Below are 23,203 nucleotides of genomic sequence, written 5' to 3' on the forward strand. Positions count from 1 at the left end.
CTAAGGGATCCAGGGCTCACAGTAAAGCAGCAATTCATATCCCGGAAGCAGGAAAAAAAAAGGACTAGAAAAATAAAAGGACATTGAATACATTGTGGCTTAGCTACAAGGCGTGAATACTGAAGTGTTTTAGTCCCAGTAACAATTTTAGTAATGAAGATGCCACTAAAAAAGAAGAGCAGTATGAACGGTGAACCTTTCACCTCTACATACACCATTGACCTACGTAGTGTTAATCTGCAGGTAAATAGTGTCTAAATTTTGTTAGCCAGGTGTACTGAAGCACCGGCTGCAGGGAGGAAATCACTACACCGTGCACACGGCTGTAATCACTCCCCTGGCAAAATGATTGACAGCCTGCTTTGCGCACACACAATGTAGAGCAGGTTGTCAATCACGGTGCAAGAGAGCAATAACCGCGAGCTCAATGTTTAGTGACTAACTGCTCCTTTCACCACCCCGACAACTGGAAGTAAGAGAACAGCTGCAGGGAAAAACAGCTTCATTTTCTCCCTGTATCCGTTGCTCCAGTAAACCAGAACAATTTGATGTGAACGCCATTTACCTGCACATTACTACTAAAATTGCAGGTAAAATGTGGTCTTTCAAAATGACCGGTTCTCTTTAAATTAAAAAAAAATAAAAACAAACTTGGACTTTGATGCACAGACAGGAAGAAAGTCTGACCGGAACTTGGCAGCCTCATGTATGCCTATGAGGATGCAGAGATTTGGTTCAAGAGACCTGCGGCTTGTCTGTGCATCATGGTCCAAGTACTGATCGAGAAACCCGGCTGTGTGCAACAGGCCTTAGTCTAAATAGCTGGTAACGAGGTAGATTAGATGTCACTTGTTCAGAGACATCTTTTTTGGATAGCACTCCAATAAAAAATAAGCAAGTAAAATTGAAAACATGAAATGCTGCTTTAAAGAGTAAAATAAACACAAGAAAATAGAGTGTACTTGTCGACATTTACAGCTTCAAGTACGCCATCTGAGACCAAATTCTACTGGGAAAGATTGGTGGGCATATGTTGATTAAAAAAAAAAAAAAAAAGACGCAAAGGCAACATTTACCTACAACAAGACTAGGAATGTCGGCAAACTTACAAAATGTTGGTTTAGCTCTTCACAGAATGACGCTAAACATAAACTGCAGAAGGTTGGAAATCAGGTGCGACATGGAATCTACAGGGGGGTATCCACTTGTTCCATAGCATTGGCCAAAAAAATATCAATTATTTTATTGTGGGTAAAAAAAAAAAAAAAAAGTGTGTCTATGCCCCAAAATACCTTGAACACACTGGAAATAAAGACATCCACAGATCATATATCCATCCTTGTTAGCAATTGTTTTGAATTAACTTACAGATGATGTGCTAGGACATGGCTCGCCAACACGGGATTAACTTTGCCTACAAGCTATGATTCTGGGAGGAAGAGCAAGTACATTTTCAAAGACAGACAAGACCATTCTAGGTGCACAAATGTCTACGCATCACAGTTCAGATCTGATGGCAATTTACCAACAAATGAGTTTGCACCCCTTCAATCTCATGTTTTGTTTTTTTTTCAGATAATTAAAACTACAAATATACAAACATGGCATTGTAAAAAGAAAACAAAAAAAATACATTCAAATAAAAAAAATCATTGAAAGATCTCTTACCTTTACAAATGAGCAGTCTTTGGATCCCGGGAAAGAGTATGTACAGGTAAGGGGGGAATAGAGCAAGGAGGATACAGACAGGAGGGAAGACATTTACAATGCAAATGCAGGAGGTCATGACTCAGTGGGATTAACCCTGCACATTTTAGCAGTACAAGCATGACAAGATATGAAGGGAAAAAATAACACAAAGTGCATCACACTAAAGGGCCCTATATAGTCTGTATATATCGGCAAGGATTGTGTCATTGCTACTTTTGTAACTGTACTGTATTGCTACTTTTGTAACTGTACTGTATCATCTTTGGAAACTTACCTCTTCCAGGCATTACAAACTGTAAAAGTTACTCCGCCAGGGTTAATACTTACATTTTAATTTCTAGAAGATCCAAGTTTCATGATGATCCAAATATCACATGAAAGGGATTATAATATATTGTATGTGTAAGGAAATAACGCTAGATCCTCAGCCTAGTAATGTACAGTATATTGGAAGCCAAAAATGGTTAATATTTAAGGTGTAGTTTTCCTTGCACTTTGTTAGTATTTAAAAAAAAAAAGGGGGGGGGGGGAAGTGTAGGGAAAAATAGAAATCACATCACGCATAGACAGAAGAAGGTGGAATGCAATAAGAGGGGGGGGGAAAAATCTTACCTTCTGATCTTCAGATTCATCAGTGCTGTAAATGGACACCCCCTACATTACTCATACCCTGACAGCCATAAGGGGGCTGCAGTGTTATTTTACACATCCCTACCAAAACATGCAAAGGTTCACTGTGCTACGTAAGCTGTAAATAACCACAACACAGCCTTTACACTTACTCTACAACTGAAGACAAGGAAAGTCTGTGTACATAGATTAAACACACATTCGTAAGATAGAAGCATACATACAACATAGTTGTGCTAAAGGTTTACACACCTTCAATGTCCCCATAATAAAGCCAATTAGATTAAATATAAAAACTTCTAAAAGCATAAAATACTGGCGGGGAATGAAAGGTTTCACTTACAAAAGATCTATAAAAAAAAAAATACAGTGCAGGAGAGAGCACACCTTATAGAAAATTATCAGGAAAAGCTTTATTAATAACCAAGCCAGTTGCCACTTTGCACATTTTTTTTCAGAGGGGGTATCCGAAAAATATAGTAAAAAAAACAGGAGCTCATACTTACATTCTTATTCCATGTTACTTTCCAAGCTGAGTTTCATCTTGCATTAGTCACCATATGATCTCTATCATAATGGTGGGGGTCAATGAATAGATTAGCTTTATAGGGAATTTACAAATCTTCCATGCATCTTAACTGTGGCACATTTGGAAACCACTGATCTATTTTGATTTTTTTTTTATAAAAGCATATAGAAAGCTTTTTATACTCATTTAGCGCTTAAAGTGTGATGTTGGTAAGGTATATAGTGGTGAGGTGGCTACAAATATTTTAATGCTCTTTTAGTTAGCTTTTTTTTTTTGGTTGCTGAGAACACAACTGACAGCAACAGCGCATTACAATGGTTAATGCCAATTACAACTTAGGAAAGATACAGAATGATGAATTTCACTGTCTACATTTATCCTCTCTGACATATTAGGCGTTAAGCCTGTGTAAAAAAAACAAAAAAACTATGTGGCTCTGGAATCTGTAAGGAGCAGGATTTATCAGAAAGAAGCGAAAACAAAAATTACCTTGTGTGTATCTCTGAATTTACTGATCTCGCGTGATATCAGGTCTCTCTTGTCATCTTCCATTTCTATGGCATTTATGTCTTCCTGCTATAAAGAAATTTATAGAATTTAAGTACTGAAGACTTCTTGTTTCTATGGGATGATAGTTAGGCTAGGACTAAAGGTACCTTCACACTCAGCGACACTGCAGCGATACCGACAACGATGCCGATCGCTGCAGCGTCGCCGTTTGGTCGCTGGAGAGCTGTCACACAGACAGCTCTCCAGCGACCAACGATCCCGAGGTCCCTGGTAACCAGGGTAAACATCGGGTTACTAATGTGTGTGTGACGCCGATCCAGCGATGTCTTCACTGGTAACCAGGGTAAACATCGTGTTACTAAGCGCAGGGCCGCGCTTAGTAACCCGATGTTTACCATGGTTACCAGCGTAAACGTTAAAAAAAACAAACACTACATACTTACCTTCAGCTGTCTGTCCTCCGGCGCTCTGCTTTCCTCTGCACTGTCAGCGCCGGTCAGCCGGAAAGCAGAGCGGTGACGTCACCGCTGTGCTTTCCGGCTGGCCGGCGCCGACACAGGATGCAGGAGGAGTGCAGGGAAGCACAACGCCGGGGACAGACAGCTGAAGGTGAGTATGTAGTGTTTGTTTTTTTAACGTTTACGCTGGTAACCAGGGTAAACATCGGGTTACTAAGCGCGGCCCTGCGCTTAGTAACACGATGTTTACCCTGGTTACCAGTGAAGACATCGCTGGATCGGCGTCACACACGCCGTTCCAGCGATATCAGCGGGAGATCCAGCGACGAAATAAAGTTCTGGACTTTCCTCAGCGACCAACGATCTCCCAGCAGGGGCCTGATCGTTGGTCGCTGTCACACATAACGATTTCCTTAACGATATCGTTGCTACGTCACAAAAAGCAACGATATCGTTATGTGTGACGGTACCTTAACAGTGATGGACAAACTCTGCCATATTGAGATACCCAACAAATTGCAAATAATACAGCAGGTTTTGGATCTCTAGTGATACAAAGGAGCTTTGTGAAATCTTATTTCTCGTAGCTTTCATTGGGGAGGACAACTGTCCCTCAAGGAAGCAACCAAGAACTATAACCAGCAATAATATTAATTGTAGCATTGCATCACCGTGTTTCCAAAGTAGTCATAAAGCCCAATACCTTAAAGTGGTTGTCTCATCTTAATTGGGAAAATTGCAAAGTGCTTGAAAAAACAAGACATTTTTTCAATTTGTTGGCTATTAAAAATCCTCTCCAGTTTCAAGAATAGAGTGAGATTTAATTTCTCTGACACTTCATCGGGAGACACAGGAAACCATGGGTGTATTCTGCTGCCACGAGGCAGAAATAAGGCCAACTCCTCCCAAGCAGTATAAACCCACCAACTGGCAGAGAGCTAACCAGTTTTTGCTTAGTGTCCAAGGAGGCAGACCAGTCTCTATAATTGTGCTGTATTTTGCTAATGATTTCCCTTTTTTCCCTTTAAGATACAGCTTGTGACATCGGGCAACAGGGTGTAACTTACCCCAATTTCCAAAATAAGAAACAGAACAGTGTGTTGCAGTCCACATTGTAACCTCTCTAGTCTGACAGACAAGGACCCTAACCCCCTAACACTTCAAGCGTATCTTGGGGCAGCTAGCGGTGAAGGTCCTGTCTCCCCCCACCACCACCAGCAGCCCACTCCTCTGGAGTGGGCCAGGAGGAAGACTGTTCACACCCCCCAAACTCATCCAGGGTCAACACAGTCTTCTGCATTGTTCGGGACCACGACGGTGTGGGAAATTCCCTATTCCAGCAACTCCCTCCCTCACCCAGGGGCTCCTGATGCAGTCTTCAGGACAGTGGAGAATGAGTCAGGACCATGTCTGGAATCGGGTTCTCCTCCCTTCCACAGTCCCTCTTCATGGCGGTGGGGGCTTCTCAGGATAGTGCTGACCTCAGACCCTCAAAGCGAACGTCAGAAAGATTTTGCTCAGTAAATTACATTGTCAGTTTGGTGCCGTTATACCGATTAAAATGATACCTTGGTTGATGAAATCTGTCCTGTGGTTATTTAATCTGTATTTGCAGTTTTCAGTTAAAGAGAATATCCGGTACTTCAGAAAAAAAGGCATGTAGTTGCTAACACAGACAACCACCTGTCAGATGTACCTGGTGCTGGTCATTGACCGCTCCGGACAGATTCAGCTACTCCCTGTCAGAGAAGCAGTTTCTCTTCCTGTTGACAGGGCAGGACTACTGGTGTCATGCTGACTGACTGCGGGCTTCCCCAATTAGGAAGTGGGGAGCCGGCTGTCAATCAGCATGACACCAGTAGTCCCGTCCCATCAACAGGAAGAGAAACTGCTGCTCAGCTGACAGGGAGTAGGTGAAAATCGCAGGAGCTGTCAATCATTGGGGCCGGGTACAACAGGCAGGTAAGTTGCCTCTTTCAGCAACTATATGCTTTCTTTAAAAGTCCCATATATCCCCTTTAATGAGATTCTCGTGCTTTGGGGCAGCCTGTGGGCGGGTTTTATGTGGTACTCTGTCCACTTATGACAGGTCACTGATCCTTCAGTGATCTGCACTCCATTTTACATAATGCATATATAATAGTGCTGGCTTAGAAAAAAAAAAATAACTTCAACAAAATGGTGCAGGCACATGTGCAGTAGCATTATATCCATTTTGCTGCAGCTCAATTTTTTTTTTTCCTCCAACAAAATAGCGCCGCTTGTGCAGTAGTATCTATCGGCAAGCAATAGATGGTAATGTGGATGCGCCCCAGCATCATTTTGCTGATGAAATTTTTTTTCTAAGCTAACAATATTAATTGTAGTATGCAAGATAGGAGACAGGTCAGTGAAGGATCAGAGACCTGTCTAAGGATGCATATGTATGCAGAGCCCACTGGCCGCCCCGAAGTATGAGAATCTCTAACTTAAAACTACCAGGACGTTTTGTTTCTCCGACCACGAATAATCTGATGGAGTGACCCTGCAGAATGAGTACACTCAGGAAGTGTCCAGAACAGTTAACGTTTCTAAAATCTTTTTTTTTTTTTCCTTCTCTCTGAAGGATCCCACGGTTTCTTCCGCAGCCTGCGTTAACTTAATTTCCCAGTCCTGACAGGGTGCACCATAGCATATACAGGAGCCTCACACCTGTTCCTATGGACAGGTCCACAAATCCACTAGCGATGTGCTGTAACCTGATTAAATAGTACTACTCCCCAGTCATTTTCAGACAGCAATCCTGCTAGCGATAGGTCGAGGCAATGTCACCAAACCCCTACCACAGTTATTAATTTTAGACATTATGACAACCGCCTTTTTCTCTGTTCACCTCCTAAGTGAGTCAGATCCACCTGCTTCCCTAAAGCCAACTATGGAGTGATTACCAATGCGTCCACCGTCTGGCACGCTCTGCAGTATGTCAGACACCAACCTACATATGTCCAAAAGTTTTAGAGCAGCCTTCTCGTATGGCATCAACAGTTTGGTGCTCCACCAACTTCATGACCACCGCTGTGGAGCGGTTTACCCATGCCGATTACCGCCTGCTCACTGTCCACTTTCTATATAGTGTCAGACCTACTAGAATCCATTTTCACACCTATATAGTGGTTGTCTTTCCCATCAACCGTCTATTCCTCGACCCACAGATTTTTTTTTTTTTTCCGCAGAAACAGACTACCTCGAGACGGTATTACAGTCAAGGTTCAAGTCAATATACAGGCTTCTGTTCCTCATGGGAACGGATCACTCTCATCCTGCAGATCCTGTATCCTTTTTCTGTGGTCCTTGACGTTTTCTGGCACATTATCCCACACTATTGTCCTCAGGTTCAACACAGCCCCACCTGGACAGTCCATCTTTGTTGGGACTGCCGGGTACCTCTGCGCTTGCAGGGACAGCCCTTAAGACTAGCCTCACCAATTTTAGTCAAGCAGGATTGTCTGCTTGCCCATGCTCCTGTGACAGGTTTCACCCTGGGGCTCATGCAGGCATTATTGTGCCTACCCCTCCTGGGTGTGTAATCTTTTTCCACTGTTGGCACCATGGTCTTTCCTCCCAGGGCAAGATTCCTCGGCCCTTCTCCTCGATTATAATCTATTCGATGATCTTCTCCCTGCTCTCTCATCTCCCTTTTCCTCTCACATCTTCATGAGTGTGTTGGGAAATTTTGTGGGGGCACTTGAAGCAACACTATCGTCCCCTCACACTGGACAGGACGGTCTGTCCCTGGATCGGACCTTAGTTCCCACCTCTCAAGCAGAGCATCTCCTGACCAGGAGGAGCCTGTCTCCCTCCCCCCCCCATCCCTCATTTGCCGTTCCTGATCGGTGGTAGGCAGTGTCCTTGGATACTTGCATCCCAGGTTAAAGCTCACGGCAGCTGGAACTACCAGGAGTCCTCCCTCCAACAACCTTTCGAAATTCAGTGTCCACCCATCTGAAATAACCGTGACTTACATAATCCCCAGGGTGGAACTCTAAGTAGGGCAGTCGTGTTTTTTTTATTTTTTTTTTTGTAAGGCCAAACTCAATGTCCCGATTATCCCCACGGCTTCACTCCTGGTGTCAGCCTCAGACTGGGCCGGGAGACCCGGTATCCGTCCCATGGACGCTCCCAGATTGTCCAGAAAGGACTTAACAGGTTTCCCTCTTGTACAGACCTTTCTTTTCAGGTTCCCTTCTTCTTCTAGTATTCTTATCTTCTTAGTTCGTGTCATGGCTGCAGAAGCCGAAGCCTGGTAGACAATAATAATAATCTTATAATAATCTTTTTATTTATATAGCACCAACATATTCCGCAGCGCTTTACAGTTTGCACACATTATCATCGCTGTCCCCGATGGGGCTCACAATCTAAATTCCCTTTCAGTATGTCTTTTGAGTGTGGGAGGAAACTGGAGTACCCGGAGGAAACCCAAGCAAACAAGGGGAGAACATAAACTTCTTGTAGATGTTGTCCTTGGTGGGATTTGAACCCAGGACCCCAGCACTGCAAGGCTGCAGTGCTAACCACTGAGCCACTGTGCTGCCCTAAGACAGCTTGTAGTCTTCAATGAGGCTCTTCATACTATAGAAACAGCGAGGCAACTACCTTGCTTCCGCATAATTGTCAGGTCACACCACTGTTCTATTTTTCTTCCCTCCTTCCTGGCTTTTTCTAAAGTCTGGCATCAACGACATTCTGTCCCTCTCCTCTTTAAAGGGCCAGGCAACCCTTATATCACCTTCCAGAAGATCTGGGCCCTTGTCCAATACGCAAGTCCTCCTTCCTTCCTAATGTGTGGCTTATATCCTCATCCAGAAGTACTTGGCTCTTCGTTCCACATGGATAGAGGGGTCCTATGCCGGTCCCATCTCTCCCTTTTAAAGTGGCTCCTCAATTTCCTTCTTTAGTTACTACGTACTTCTTTCCTCTCTGGCATGGCCTCTTCTCAATCGGAATCTCGCCAGAGCTGCGACGCTACATTTCCAGGAAAGGACTCCTCAGATGTTCGGACTCTCCTGTTTGCGATTTCTGAAGGGGGTCGACCCATTTCATAGACCTCTATTGTCTGGTGCACCTGTTTCGTACCAAGCGAAGAAAACAGGATTTATGGCTGCTTACTGTAAAATCTGTTTCTTAGAGCCTTCATTGGGGAACACTTGAAAAATGGGTGTATGCTGTGCCACTAGGAGGCTGACACTATGCACAAAAAAAGATAGATCCTCCTCCACAGTGTACACCCCACCGACTGGCATTATGATAATCAGTTAGTGAGAAAGCAGTACGAGAAGCAACAAGATAGAGAATAAACAGACAATCAAAATATCAGTAGAGAACAGAAAAAAAGCTGATAAAAATGGGAGGGTGCTGTGTCCTCCAATGAAGACCCAGAGAAACAGATTTTACGGTAAGCAACCAAAAATCCTGTTTTCTCAATCGCTTCATTGGGGGACACAGGAACCATGGGACATCCCCAAAGCAGTCCATGGGGATGGAACAGTCGAAGCTTCGGTCAGGTCTGAGAACACACCACTGCTGCCTGCAAGATCCTTCTGCCTAGGCTGGCATCCGCCAAGGCATAGGTATGGACCTTATAAAATTTGGCGAACGTGTGGATGGAAAACCAAGTTGCCACTTTGCAAAGTTGTAGAGCGGAAGCCCTATGGTGCACCGCCCAGGAAGCACCCACTGCCCTGGTAGGGTGAGCCATAATCCCAGGGTGAGGCACTCTGTTCTTGACCCGGTAAGCCTCCAAAATTGCCGTTCTGATCCAGCGAGCAATCGTAGCCTTGGAGGCCGGCAGGCCTCTTCACACACCATCTGGAATGATGAAAAAGGAGTCAGTCTTCCTAAAGGGGGCAGTCCTAACCAGATAGACCCTCACTGCCCTGACCAGGTCCAGCCTGTTCAATGAATCCTCCAGATGATGAGCCGGAGCAGGACAAAAAGAAGGGATGATAATATCCTCGTTTAGGTGAAGAGCGGATACCACTTTTGGAAGGAAGGCAGAGGCCACAAAACCACTTTATCCTGGTAAATAACCAAGAAAGGAGGGCGATAGGAAAGGGCCACCAACTCTGAAACGCGCCTAATGATGGCCAGCAGAAACGCCACCTTCCAAGACAGAAAGGCAGGGAAACCTCTCGGAGCGGTTGAAAGGGCGAACTCCTCAGGGCCTCCAGAACTAGATTGAGGTCCCCAGGGTCCTCAGGTGTCCGGTACGGGAGAGCTGACAACTGGCCCTTTAGCGAACTAAGGGCAAGACCAGTGTCAAATCCCACCTGGAGAAATGCCAAAAGGGAAGGGAGAAAAAAAGGACATAGGCAGGATGTGATTAGACTCACATCAGCTGAAATAGGCTTTCCAGGTCCGATAAACCCTGGAAGACGACAGCTTCCTAGTCTGGATCATGGTGAGAATCACCAGATCTGAAAAACCGGACACTCAGCACTGCGGTTTCAACAGCCACGTCATTAAATTGAGCGACAGAGAATTCTGTTGGCAGATTGGTCCTTGGAACAGAAGATCTGGGAGCCTCCAGGGGGCGTCCACGAGAAGATTGACGATGTCTGCGAACCAAGACCTTCTGGGCCAATCCAATCCGATGTGATCAGTATGACCGCCACCCCCTCCACCTTGATCATCTTCAACAGCCTGGGAAGAATAGGAACGGGAGGAAACAGATTGTGCTTCCCTAACTGCGACCACGGAATGACCAGAGCATCGGCGCCCACCGCGAGAGGATCGAGAGACCTGAAGACGAACCGTGGAACCTTCCTATTCAGTCGGGAAGCCATGAGTCCCCATCGAAGGCAAATCTGATGGAAGACCTTCTGATGCAGGGACCACTCTTCTGCCGAGACACTCTCGCGACTGAGAAAATCGGAAGCCCAGTTGTCCACGCCGGGCATATGCACTGCGGATAACGCCGGAACCGTCGCCTCTGCCCAGAGGAGAATCTTGGACACCTCGGCCATCACCAAGGGACTCTAAATCTCTCCCCGGTAATTGAGATAAGCCACAGCTGTGGCGTTGTCCATCTGAACTCGGATTGGCAGACATCTGAGGAGCCTTTCCCAGTGACAGAGGGACAGAAGAATCGCCCTGATCGCGAGGATGTTGATCGGTAGAGAGGATTCCTGTGCTGATCAATGTCCCTGGACCGTCAGATCGCGAAATACCACACCCCAGCAGAGAAAGCTGGCGTCCGTCGTCACCACCTGCCAGTGAACGGGAAGGAAGGACCGGCCCTGGAGGATGAAAGGGGATGACAGCCACCAATTTAGAGACCGATTAACTAGGGAAGAGAGTCGAATCAGACAATCCAGGGACAGAACAGACCTGTCCCACTGCGAAAGGATGGCCAGCTGAAGTGGTCTGGAATGGAATTGCACAAAGGGGATCACTTCAGACGCTGCCACCATCCTCCCAAGGACCTTCATTGCCGACACGAGGGAAGGAAGCCGGGGACCTTAAAGAAAAGTGAACTCCCTGCTGGAGGATTGCTCTCCTCTTTGGGAAGAAAAACTTGCCTGACAGGAGTTGAACAGCATGCCCAAGAAAATGAGGCACTGAGTCGGAACAAGGGAGGACTTTTTCCTGTTGACTAGCAACCTGAAACAGAACAGGGTGTCGAGGATGACGGACAGGCTCTCCTGGGCCTGAAAAAAGGACGGAGCCTTGATGAGGATGTCATCGAGGTAAGGGATTGGCACTAGGCCTCTGATCCTCAAAAAGGCCATCAATGCTGCCATGATTTTTGTGAAAACCCTGGGAGCGGTTGCGAGTCCAAACGGCAGGGCGACAAACTGAAAATGGTCCTGCTGTACCGCAAAGCTCATGAATCTCTGATGTCCCGGGAAAATCGGGACATGGAGATAGGCGTCTTAATTGTCTTTGGAGCACAGGAATTCCTGCGACTCCATAGAAGCAATCACTGACCAAAGGGACCCCATCCTGAAATGTCGCAGGCGGACCCATTTGTTCAGTAACTTCAGATCCAGGATGGGCTGAACTGCGTCATCTTGCTTCACACCACAAACAGGTTTGAATAGAAACCTGTGAAGCATTCTCGTTCTGGGACAGGGATGCGCAAGATGCAGAGAAACCCGGAACCAAATGACGAGTTTCGAAGAATTGATCTCGGGGCTGCGAAGCGAACTCTATTTTGTATCCTGAGGAAACAACCCTTTATTGAGGCGAGCCAGAAGTCCCTGGAAAAAAAAAGAAGACTGCCCAGCTTGGGAGATACGCTGGGCTCTTGACATGAGTCACGCCGAGGAAGATCTGCCAGGTCTAGGCCTGGTGGATCTACCATGGGTGTTACGGGAACGCCAGGAAGGGGTGGGTTTGAAGAAAGCCCTTTTCCTATCCTGGCGAGCCTGCGGCCTCCGCTGGTGGGGAACATCCTCCGTCGCTGCGAAGCCATGAAAGGACCAAAACTGCCGCTTCGGAGGAGGCCAGCGAGGTTTGGACTGGGGAAGGAGAGAACTCGTGCCTCCGGTGGCCTCCTTGATAATTTGGTCCAAAATGGAGCCAAACAGACGGGACCCATGGAATGGCAAGCTGGTAAGGGACTTTTTTGATGACAAGCCCACCTGCGAGGCATTAAGCCAAATAGTCAGTCGGATGGCCACAATATTGTTGGATGCCTGAGCAGCGCAAGATGCAGCATCCAGGGAGGCAGATACCATGTACTTGCCTGCATGAGACATCTGGTCGGCAAGATTGGCAAACTCCTCCGGACGAGCTCCAACAAGGATGCCCTGACGAAGTTGTTTTGCCCATGCAGCTATGGACTTTGACACCAAGGTAGCGGCAAATGTCGGGCATAAAGTGGAGCGGTCGCTTCAAAGGCTGACTTTGTGAAAGATTCAATGATCCGGTCATTGGAATTCTTGAGGGATGCTCCATTAGAAAGCGGGAGGACCGTGTTGGACAGTCTGGAAACTGGAGGATCCACGGCCGGAGAGGCTGTCCAGTTAGCAGTGAGCTCCGGAGAGAAGGGATATAGGATGCCGAGGCGCTTCCCTCTTTGAAAGCGTCTGGTCGGGTTGCCCATTTCCCTGGCAAGAACCTCGTCAAATTCTCTATGCGGGGCAAAAGCCTTGGAAGGTGGTTTCGACCGTCTAAACAAAACCGCCTGATCTGCGGGTTCCGTAAGGTATCCTTAACATTAAAGGTTTGGTTGCCTGCCACAATGAGAATTTGGACTATGTCTCATGTTAGAGGCTTGGTCAGAATCCAGGTCAGAACCATCCTCTGAAAGTGCATCCGTAAACCTCCTTGCCTGAGTCGGGAGAGGAGGATCGGGAAGAGGCCGCCTGTCTAGAGGGACCAGGGGACGTAATGGAGCGGGAAGAGGACCTAGAACGACATGCCTGTCTGGATCTCTTGAGACCAGTGTTAGGGGGCCCCGACTGTGAATTCTGCAACCCACTAGCAAATGTGGGGGCCGAAAAGGGCAACTTGTCATGCACGGACACCAGGGTCTGAGACACCTTAGTGAGATCCGCCACGGACTGTGACAGAGTAAGCTCACACTGGGATAGGGGCCTCACTCTCACCTGGGGCAGAAGGGGGCTCCTGATCGGTGGGCACCATGGGGTTACTGCAGTCCTGACAGAGCGGAGAGGACTGACCTGAAGGAAGCTTGTATTTACACAAGGAACATACAAAGTGTCTGACAAGAGCAGAGGAAGAAGAAGAGGAGAAGGTAGCAGGGTGAGAACGCTCTCCTTTGGGATTAGGCATGATGAGCAGACCCACTAACTGGTGCCAGAAGGTTAGGGGACAGGAAGAATGCAGAGGAGAGTGTCAGTCTGCAGAGCAGAGCTACTCACGGTAATTGCAGGCTGCCTCCAGGCTCTAGGACTGAAAAGGTGTAGGACCCATAGGAAAAGGGTCACCATCCGGATCTCAAGCCAGAAAAAAATGCCTGCAAGATAGCGCAGGGACCAGGAGGATTCGGTGCAGGGATGCATGCTGCCCAAAAAAAAAAAAAAACCCGCACCGAAGCCGGAAGAGGGGGCAGGACCAAATGCCGGGTCCAGGAGAAAGATGGCGCCAGCTCCGAGCATGAAGCCGAGGGGGGCGGAGTTAGCCGCAGGGCGGAAGATAACCGGGCGGGAAGTGCAGGGAAGAAGGGGGGCGGAGCCAACTCCACAACAAGGCCCAAGAGAAGCCGGGACATAAATTACAGATGGTGACCGCCGCAGCATGGAGGAGCGGCGCAGAGGTCCCAAAATGTCGCACAAGGTAGCCCCAGTGCCCCAATTCACCCCCAACCCTAAAATAAAAACACTCATCTTCTTTCTGTTTTTATCTTCTTTACTTGGATCTTCTTTACTTGGATCTTCTCCTTATCACCTCTGGAAAGGACCTGGGGAGAGAGAGAGCAAAGTATCTCCCTATCCAGGAAAAATCTGACGTCCGAAAATCCTATGTTGCGGGACGTCCACGCCTCCTCAAACTGACAGGCACTGGTGGGCGAGTGGGTAGGAGACGGGTGTCAGCACTGGATCGGGATCACCTGAACACAATTCTGTGTTCGGGGGTTTGGGTCCTGCCATCTAGACGTATGAAGATACAGGGTGGCAGTACATGCCGTTCTCCGTCTCAACATGGGAGTACAAATGTGACTGTTCACACTGTATCCCACTGAAGGAAAAGGGAGAAGATCCATCTGATAAGGAACGAAGAACATTGAGGTAGATATGGGTCTAATGAAAGACCTGTGTCCCCCTCCTACTCACACTAAGCTAAAACTGATTATCCTAATACTGGTCGGTGGAATGTACACTGCGGGGGAGGAGCTAACTTTTTTTGTGCATAGTATCAGCCTCCTAGTGGCAGCAGCATACATCCATGGCTCCTGTGTCTCCTAATGAAGCGATAGAGAAAAGACCGATCTCGCTTAGGATCACGGCCCTCCCCACTTGAGGAACTTCATGGGCTCTTCACCCTTGGACCTGCTAGGCTGCTTCCTAGTCTTTGGTACACATCTTCTCTTAGTCCTACACAGTTCTCACCTATGCTTCCGTGATCGCCACCCTGGACAGGAAGGTTCTGCATGCAGCAGTGGACCGGCCTTACATTTTGGCATAGCTCGTTCTTCCCACCCTAGGGACTGCTTTAGGATGTCCCATGGGTTTCTTTGTCACCCAATGAAACGATAGAGAAACGATTTTGGGTACTTACCATAAAGTATTTTTTTCTGGGAGTCTTCATTGGAGGGACACTGCACCCGCCTTGCTTGTGCCATTGTTGGTTTAATTTAGGGTTGTCTCCTTTTCTACTGCTTTCTCACAAACTGTTTAGCTCTCTGCTAGTCAGTGAGTGTAGACTGCAGGGGGGAAAAGTTAACTTTTTCTCTGCCTGGCGGCAGCAGCATGCACCAATGGTTTCCCATGTCACCGCAATGAAGGCTCCGAGAAAAAGATTTTACAGTAAGTACCAAAATTCTTCGTTTTGACGATTACTGCTCACAGTCTATCAGGTGGCCAGTATTCTAGGCAATGAGGGCAGCATTTACAAGCTCTCCATCTGCTAAAGAGTTTGTAAGCACTACGATGAAGCTGGGGTCAGACGCCTGGAGAGCACCTTTGGCTTTGGATTCCAGCCAGCTTGTGTGCTAATGTGCTCCGGCAAAGCTGCCTCTGCTTGTAGTATGTAAGAAAGCACAGTTTGGACCAATGTGGCAAACATATCTCTGGTCCATACCGTCAATCCAACAACGCCTTTACTGCAACTAGACCTTCATTTACAAACTATATAGTCTACTTACTGACAATTCTTCCTTTTTGTCTTTTCTTTTCTTTTTTGGATGTGACTCAGAGTCCAGAGATGGAGCATTCAGCTCACTGGCATACTCTTTTATTAGCACATCAATTGAACTTCTAAAAATGGCATCACGTCTTTTTGTTTCTTCATCAAGGTCATCATCTTCATCGCCAGTTGGTTCAGGACGGGCATTCTAAAAAAATAATTGACAAGGCTAAATTTGTTTCTCGGCCTCCTAGAAGGCAGCAACTATTGATCATCTCCACGTATATACACATCACAGTCATTATGAATTTTTCAAACCAAATTTTTACATTGTCTCCAATAAATGTGAAGTTAGAGTCAGAAATGCATATAATTTAAGTAACCAACATTTTTTATGCTGCTCACCCCATTAGAAGACCTTCTGCTTGCTTTCCACTCATCCAATTGAGCTTTTGTCTTAGCGTCTACTTTTACAAGTAGCTTCTTTTCACCAATCTGTAAGTCATGGAGTAACCGCAGTGCTCGAAGGGTAGATTCAGGCTCTTTATACTCACAAAACCCAAAAGCTGTATGGGAAAACAAGAAAAGGAAAAAAGATTAACGGTTGTAAAAGGATATAATTTCTTATATTCACTCAATGTGAAAAGCTATATGTACAGCACAGCAGCAGAAGGTTAAGAAACGAATTACCCACATATAGTAAATCACAAAAGTGAGTACACCCCTCACATTTTTGTAAATTTTCATGAGACAACACTGAAGATATGACACTGATACAATGTAAAGTTGCCCGTGTACAGCTTTTAGAACAGTGTAAACTTGGTGCACCCTCTATGTAACAGCCATTAATGTCTAAACTGTTGGCAAAAAAATTGAGTACACCCCTAAGTGAAAATGGATAAACTGTGCCCAAAGTGTCAATATTTTGTGTGGCCATCATTATTTTCAATCACTACCTTAACTCTTGGGCATGAAGTTTACTACACAGGTAGCCCACTATGGGCTGACATTTTTATTTGCTAGAATGCAAGTATCTGAGCACGACACATACTCATTGCAAATACGGCAGCCCCAAAGCCATAGGAGACTGCCGTCGGGGTCCGACCACATCAACACTGTGGCTGCCTCAGGGCTGGGCATACCACCTGGGCTGCCTAGTGCACAGTTGTGCTCTGAGCTTCAATTTCTCCATCATCACTCACCAAACGTTCAGCGGCGACAACTACAGGAGTGTTCAGAGTACAGCCTCAGAAAAACTCCTTTGCGAAGGTATTCTGTGGATGCTCCCACTGCCAATTCTAGGGGACCAGATTGCCCATGAGGGGGAAGTACCTTCTGTCGGTTTCTCGTCACATTTTGGACACCACAGGATTTTGGGTTTTGTGGTCAAACTTCGCTTCCACAACAGAGGGACAAATGTCCACCTCCCAAGACTCAGTTTAGCTCCTTTTGAAAATTCTCAGTCTGGAACAGCAATTGCCAAGTAAATCTCTAGCCCACCAAGGGAAAAAAAAAAAAAAAAAAAAAGTAGACCTTACTTCAAGCCAGCCACTTCCTGGTGTCCAATAAGTCACCAATTCAGATTCTCTTCGGCATGATGAGTGGCTCTCGGTAGTTGACAAAGCTTTGGTTCAGGGTGTTGGCTCCTACAGCTATAAAATAGAATTTTCCACCCTCCCACAGACTTGCTTTTTGGCTCCCATCCTCCAAAGAACCTTCCCCCTCATTCTTGGCTTCAAGGTTTCCAATTCACGCCACAAGGCAGGCATCTTCATACCCGTTCCCCTGCAGAAACACCTTGGGGTATTTTTTTTTAATTAAAACTGATTTGTGGTCTCAAACAAAGAAGACTTTTGTCCCATCCTGGACCTCAAATTATTGAATAGACTCAAGTAACTGTGCAACTTCAGGATGAAGTCCCTTCATTTGGTAAAGCCTTCATGGAACCACAGGAGTTACTACGCTCAGTGGACAATCAAGATGAAGATCTGCACATACCCATTTTCCCACCTCACCAGAGGTTCCTCCGTTTCGCAGTCCAGGAATCTCACTTTTAAATTCATGGCCCTGGCCATGGACCCAGAGTTTTTATAAAGGTATGGTGACTGTCAAGGCCATACTTCGCAGCAGATGCATTCTTGTCATCCTTTATTTGGACGACATCCTGATCAAGGCAACATCACCCTCAGTGTGTCACGAAGGCTTGCAGATCACTCGACACTCTCTCTGAAGGCTGGATCATTAACATATTGAAGACAACTTCTAGTTGTCTAGTCTCTAGCACCAGCCCAAGCATTGTTTTCCTGGGAATGACGTTCCACACTGCATAGACAAACGTTTTTCTGGCCGGAGAAAAGTACTCCGACCTACTACACGAAATTCGCTCTCTCAGAAGTCCCTCCCCACGCTCTCCCCGGGTCTGCTTGAGCATACTGGGAAAGAAGGTAGCCTCAATGGAAGCAGTCTTATTTGCTCAGCTCTGCACACGCTCTCTACAGCTTTCTCCTATCAAGATGGGACAAGTCTACTTTGCTCACTGGACCTGCTTGTCACTCTTCCTTCTCGGATCAAGGAAGTCTCTAGAATGGCAGAGACACTTGCCCCTTATTTGTCACGGGCGGGAGATAAAAAAAAAAACACAGTCCAAGGCTGATGGAATGCTCAGAAATCATCCTTTCTTATCAGAATTTTGGAAATCAGGGCAACCTTTTTGGATCTTCTTCATTGGCAGGACCTTCTCTCAAGTCGTCTGATCCAAGACCAATCTGACAATGCCACGGCAATGGCATACATCAACCATGGAGGAACTTGAATTTGAGCAGTGATGTTAGAAGTGTCTCAGATACAGTCGTGTTCTGAACAGAACGTGCCAGCAATCTTAACGGTACCATTCTCTGGTGTGGACAACTGGGCCACTGACTCTCAGCCATAAGGGCCTCCTGCGGATGAATGGTCTCTGAACCAGTCAGTCTTTGATAAGATCTGCTTCAGATGGGGAATTCCTGATGTCTGTTTGATAGCGTCCAGACTGAACCACAATGTTCCCCACTTTGAGTCCAGATCTCATGACCCCCCCCCCCTAACGATCGCCTCCAACGCACTGGCGATCTCCTGGTCCCAGTTCAAACCTCTCATACCTGTTTCCCCCTCTACCGTTGATCCTCAGACAGGTCAAAATCAAGGCACAAGGAGTGCACGCCATACTCATGGATCCAGACTGGCCCAGAAAACCTGGTTATGTGGAAGCTATGAAGCTGCTTGCATACACTCTGTGGAAACTTCTGGATCTTTAGAATTAACGGCACAGCTGTTGAAGTACCGAGGTTCGCTAGTTTCTCCAATCAGGTCAGTCAGACCATGATCAGGGTGAAGACACCTTCATCCTCTTCAACTTACCTGTCACAATTCATTTTTGGATTTGTGGCAGCTCTGGTCCCACTGCCAGAGCCCTGCAAAATGACCTCCAGCAGGCCACAAATGTGCATGTGTCTGCACAAACGGTTAGAAACCGACTCCATGAGGATGGTCTGAGTGCCTGATGTCCACAGATGGGGATTGCGCTTACAGCCCAACACCGTGCAGTACGATTGGCATTTGCCACAGAACACCAGGATTGGCAAATTCACCACTGGCGCCCTGTGCTCTTCACAGATGAAAGCAGGTTGACACTGAGCACATGTGACAGACGTGCCAGAGTCTGGAGACGCCGTTGAGAGAGCGATCTTCTACCTGCAGCATCCTTCAGCATGACCAGTTTGGCAGTGAGTCCGTAATTTTGTGGGTGGCATTTCTTTGGAGGGCTGTACAGCCCTCCATGTGCTCGCCAGAGGTAGTCTGACTACCATTAGGTACCGAGATGAGAGCCTCAGACCCCTTGTGAGACCATATGCTGGTGCGGTTGGCCCTGGGTTCCTCCTAATGCAGGACAATGCAAGACCTCATGTGGCTGGAATGTGTCAGCAGTTCCTGCAAGATGAAGGCATTGAAGCTATGGACTGGCCCTCCAGTTCCCCAGACCTGAATCTGATTTAATACATCTGGGACATCATGTTTCACTTCATCCACCAACGTCACGTTGCACCACAGACTGTCCAGGAGTTGGCAAATGCTTTAGTCCAGGTCTGGGAGGAGATCCCTCAGGAGACCATCTGCCGCCTCATCAGGAGCATGCCCAGGCGTTGTAGGGAGGTGATACAGGCACATGGAGGCAACACACACACACAACTGAACATCATTTCCTTGTCTTGAGGCATTTACAATGAAGTTGGATCAGCCTGTAATTTGATTTTCCACTTTGATTTTGAGTGTTATTCAAATCCACACCTCCATGGGATATTCATTTTGACTTGCGTTGATCATTTTTGTTTTATTGTTCTCAGCACATTCCACTATGTAATAATAAAGATTTGAAACTGAAATATTTCATTCAGTGATATCTAGGATGTGGTATTTTATTGTTCCCTTTATTAGATATATATTTTAGTGTGTTTTGCTTTTTTGTCTGTATTTGACATCACCCCTTAACCCTTTCCCGACCTGTGACACAGCGTATGCGTCATGAAGATTGGTGTCTTTTCTCTATCGCTTCATTAGGAGACACAGGAGCCATGGATGTATGCTGCTGCCACTAGGAGGCTGATACTCTGCACATGAAGATTGGTGCCAATCGGACCTGTGACGCATATGCTGTGTCACAGAATGATCGCGTCCCTGCATGTCAGGTGAATTAATCCTGGAGTTAAAGACTCCTCTGACTCAAGCGAGAGGTGGAGCTCCCCGATGCTGAAGCTCGAGCGTGTACGGGGTGGCGAGACATGGGCCCTTTTCCTAGAACCCCGAGATTCTCGAAGCAAAGTACGGCCCCTGTGGTCGGACGGCCCTGCACTGGCGGCGGATTCCGTTGCGGTCAACGGAGGGGAGTTCTGGTTCATAGAGGATCCCCGGATTCCAGTGCCTTGGCTAATGAATCCATGGAACGCGACAAGGAAGCGGCCAACTCAGGAGAGTTAGGCCCGACGGGGTCGGTGGAGACATTGGAGGGGGAGGCAGAAGGCGGCTGCGCACCAGCCAGATCACAGTTCTGCAGGGCTGTTCTTGTTCAGAACGAGAAGCGCCTAAGCAGTGGGTGGGAATTATAAACGCGGCCTAGTCCGGCTGAAAAGCCGGGGACTAAATTTGTGCAGGCTGCCGGCGGGCGCGGTGTAGCGCCGAACGATCGCCGCTGTCACCAATAAGCGGCGCCTCTCCCCAGGGACCCGGACCGCATCCTCCCACTCTGCAGCATGAGGGGACTACTCACCGAGCCTCGGTGCAGCCTCCAGCTCAAATCGGTCCTCCCTGCGCAGGAGGATGGAGAACGTCATATGTGTGTCTGCCGCAGGGGACTTATGGCTGTGCCACCGTGCTGATGTGCCTGCAGCAGGGGACTTACGGCTACCGTGGGGACTACAAGACGCCGAGGTGAGGGCTTGAGTGCGGTGGAGCCCGGGAGATGCACATGAGAGGTATACTCTATGTGCTCACCCACCTATATTGGGGAGATCGGGACCGTATAGGAACCGCTGCCCTGGTGTAGCTTTGGCGTGCCCCATTCGTCGCAGGAGAGGTACGGGGAGGTATACTCACCTGTTGATGGTTCGGGGAGAGCGGACCCTAAAAAGGAGTCCATCGCCCCCTTCACTCCATTAGATTAAAAAAAAAAAATGTACAGAAAATGAAAAAAATAAATAAATAAATGGTGGGGTAAGGGCCTCCTACAGACACTAAGCAAGAACTGAGTTGTTACTGGCCAGTCAAGGGATGTACAGTATACTGCAGAGGAGGAGTTAACTCTTTGTGTTTACTTAGTGTCCTCCTAGTGGCAATCAGCATAACACCCATGGTCCTGTGTCTCCCAATGAGGGTAGGAGAAATTATATATATATATATATATCTAATTGCCTAAGGGTTTTTCCGTCTGTCTGTCTGTCTTTCTGTCTGTCTGTCCTGGAAATCCCGGCTCTCTGATTGGTCGAGGCCGCCAGTCTGATTGACACTTCTATATTGATCAGTCCTCCTGACACTTCTGTATTGATCAGTCCTCCTGACACTTCTATATTGATCAGTCCTCCTGACACTTCTATATTGATCAGTCCTCCTGACACTTCTATATTGATCAGTCCTCCTGACACTTCTATATTGATCAGTCCTCCTGACACTTCTATATTGATCAGTCCTCCTGACACTTCCATATTGATCAGTCCTCCTGACACTTCCATATTGATCAGTCCTCCTGACACTTCCATATTGATCAGTCCTCCTGACACTTCAATATTGATCAGTCCTCCTGACACTTCAATATTGATCAGTCCTCCTGATACCTCTATATTGATCAGTCTTCCTGATACCTCTATATTGATCAGTCTTCCTGACACTTCTATATTGATCAGTCCTCCTGATACCTCTATATTGATCAGTCTTCCTGACACTTCTATATTGATCCGTCCTCCTGACACTTCTATATTGATCAGTCCTCCTGACACTTCTATATTGATCAGTCCTCCTGACACTTCTATATTGATCAGTCCTCCTGACACTTCTATATTGATCAGTCCTCCTGACACTTCTATATTGATCAGTCCTCCTGACACTTCTATATTGATCAGTCCTCCTGACATTCTATATTGATCAGTCCTCCTGACACTTCTATATTGATCAATCCTCCTGACACTTCTATATTGATCAGTCCTCCTGACACTTCTATATTGATCAGTCCTCCTGACACTTCTATATTGATCAGTCCTCCTGACACTTCTATATTGATCAGTCCTCCTGACACTTCTATATTGATCAGTCCTCCTGACACTTCTATATTGATCAGTCCTCCTGACACTTCTATATTGATCAGTCCTCCTGACACTTCTATATTGATCAGTCCTCCTGACACTTCTATATTGATCAGTCCTCCTGACACTTCTATATTGATCAGTCTTCCTGACACTTCTATATTGATCAGTCCTCCTGACACTTGACGATGTCTGTCCTGGAAATCCCGGCTCTCTGATTGGTCGAGGCCGCCAGGCCTCGACCAATCAGAGACCGGCACAGCATCGACGTAGTCCTCCTGATACCTCTATACTGATCAGTCCTCCTGATACCTCTATATTGATCAGTCCTCCTGATACCTCTATATTGATCAGTCCTCCTGATACCTCTATATTGATCAGTCCTCCTGACACTTCTATATTGATCAGTCCTCCTGACACTTCTATATTGATCAGTCCTCCTGACACTTCTATATTGATCAGTACTCCTGATACCTCTATATTGATCAGTCCTCCTGATACCTCTATATTGATCAGTCCTCCTGATACCTCTATATTGATCAGTCCTCCTGACACTTCTATATTGATCAGTCCTCCTGACACTTCTATATTGATCAGTCCTCCTGACACTTCTATATTGATCAGTCCTCCTGATACCTCTATATTGATCAGTACTCCTGATACCTCTATATTGATCAGTCCTCCTGATACCTCTATATTGATCAGTACTCCTGATACCTCTATATTGATCAGTCCTCCTGACACTTCTA

The 23,203-nt window shown here is 46.8% G+C and overlaps 1 protein-coding gene across 10 annotated transcripts in view; it reads right to left on the bottom strand.

The window, feature by feature from the left end:
* RBM25 (RNA binding motif protein 25) overlaps positions 1–23,203 on the bottom strand; it is a 100,854-nt gene that overhangs the window by 26,989 nt on the left and 50,662 nt on the right. For 5 of the 10 annotated variants that reach the window (XM_069731160.1, XM_069731202.1, XM_069731166.1 and 2 more), the window contains exons 6-9: positions 16,036–16,196; positions 15,650–15,838; positions 8,042–8,116; positions 3,359–3,445 (exon numbers count right to left, since the gene is read on the bottom strand). In XM_069731160.1, coding sequence (XP_069587261.1) covers positions 3,359–3,445; positions 8,042–8,116; positions 15,650–15,838; positions 16,036–16,196 — 512 coding nt within the window. The remainder of the gene's footprint in view (positions 1–3,358; positions 3,446–8,041; positions 8,117–15,649; positions 15,839–16,035; positions 16,197–23,203) is intronic. The other 5 variants (XM_069731218.1, XM_069731211.1, XM_069731173.1 and 2 more) reach the window with 1 other exon arrangement.

Source organism: Ranitomeya imitator, chromosome 1 (genome assembly GCF_032444005.1).
Source record: "Ranitomeya imitator isolate aRanImi1 chromosome 1, aRanImi1.pri, whole genome shotgun sequence".
Lineage (NCBI taxonomy): Eukaryota > Metazoa > Chordata > Amphibia > Anura > Dendrobatidae > Ranitomeya > Ranitomeya imitator.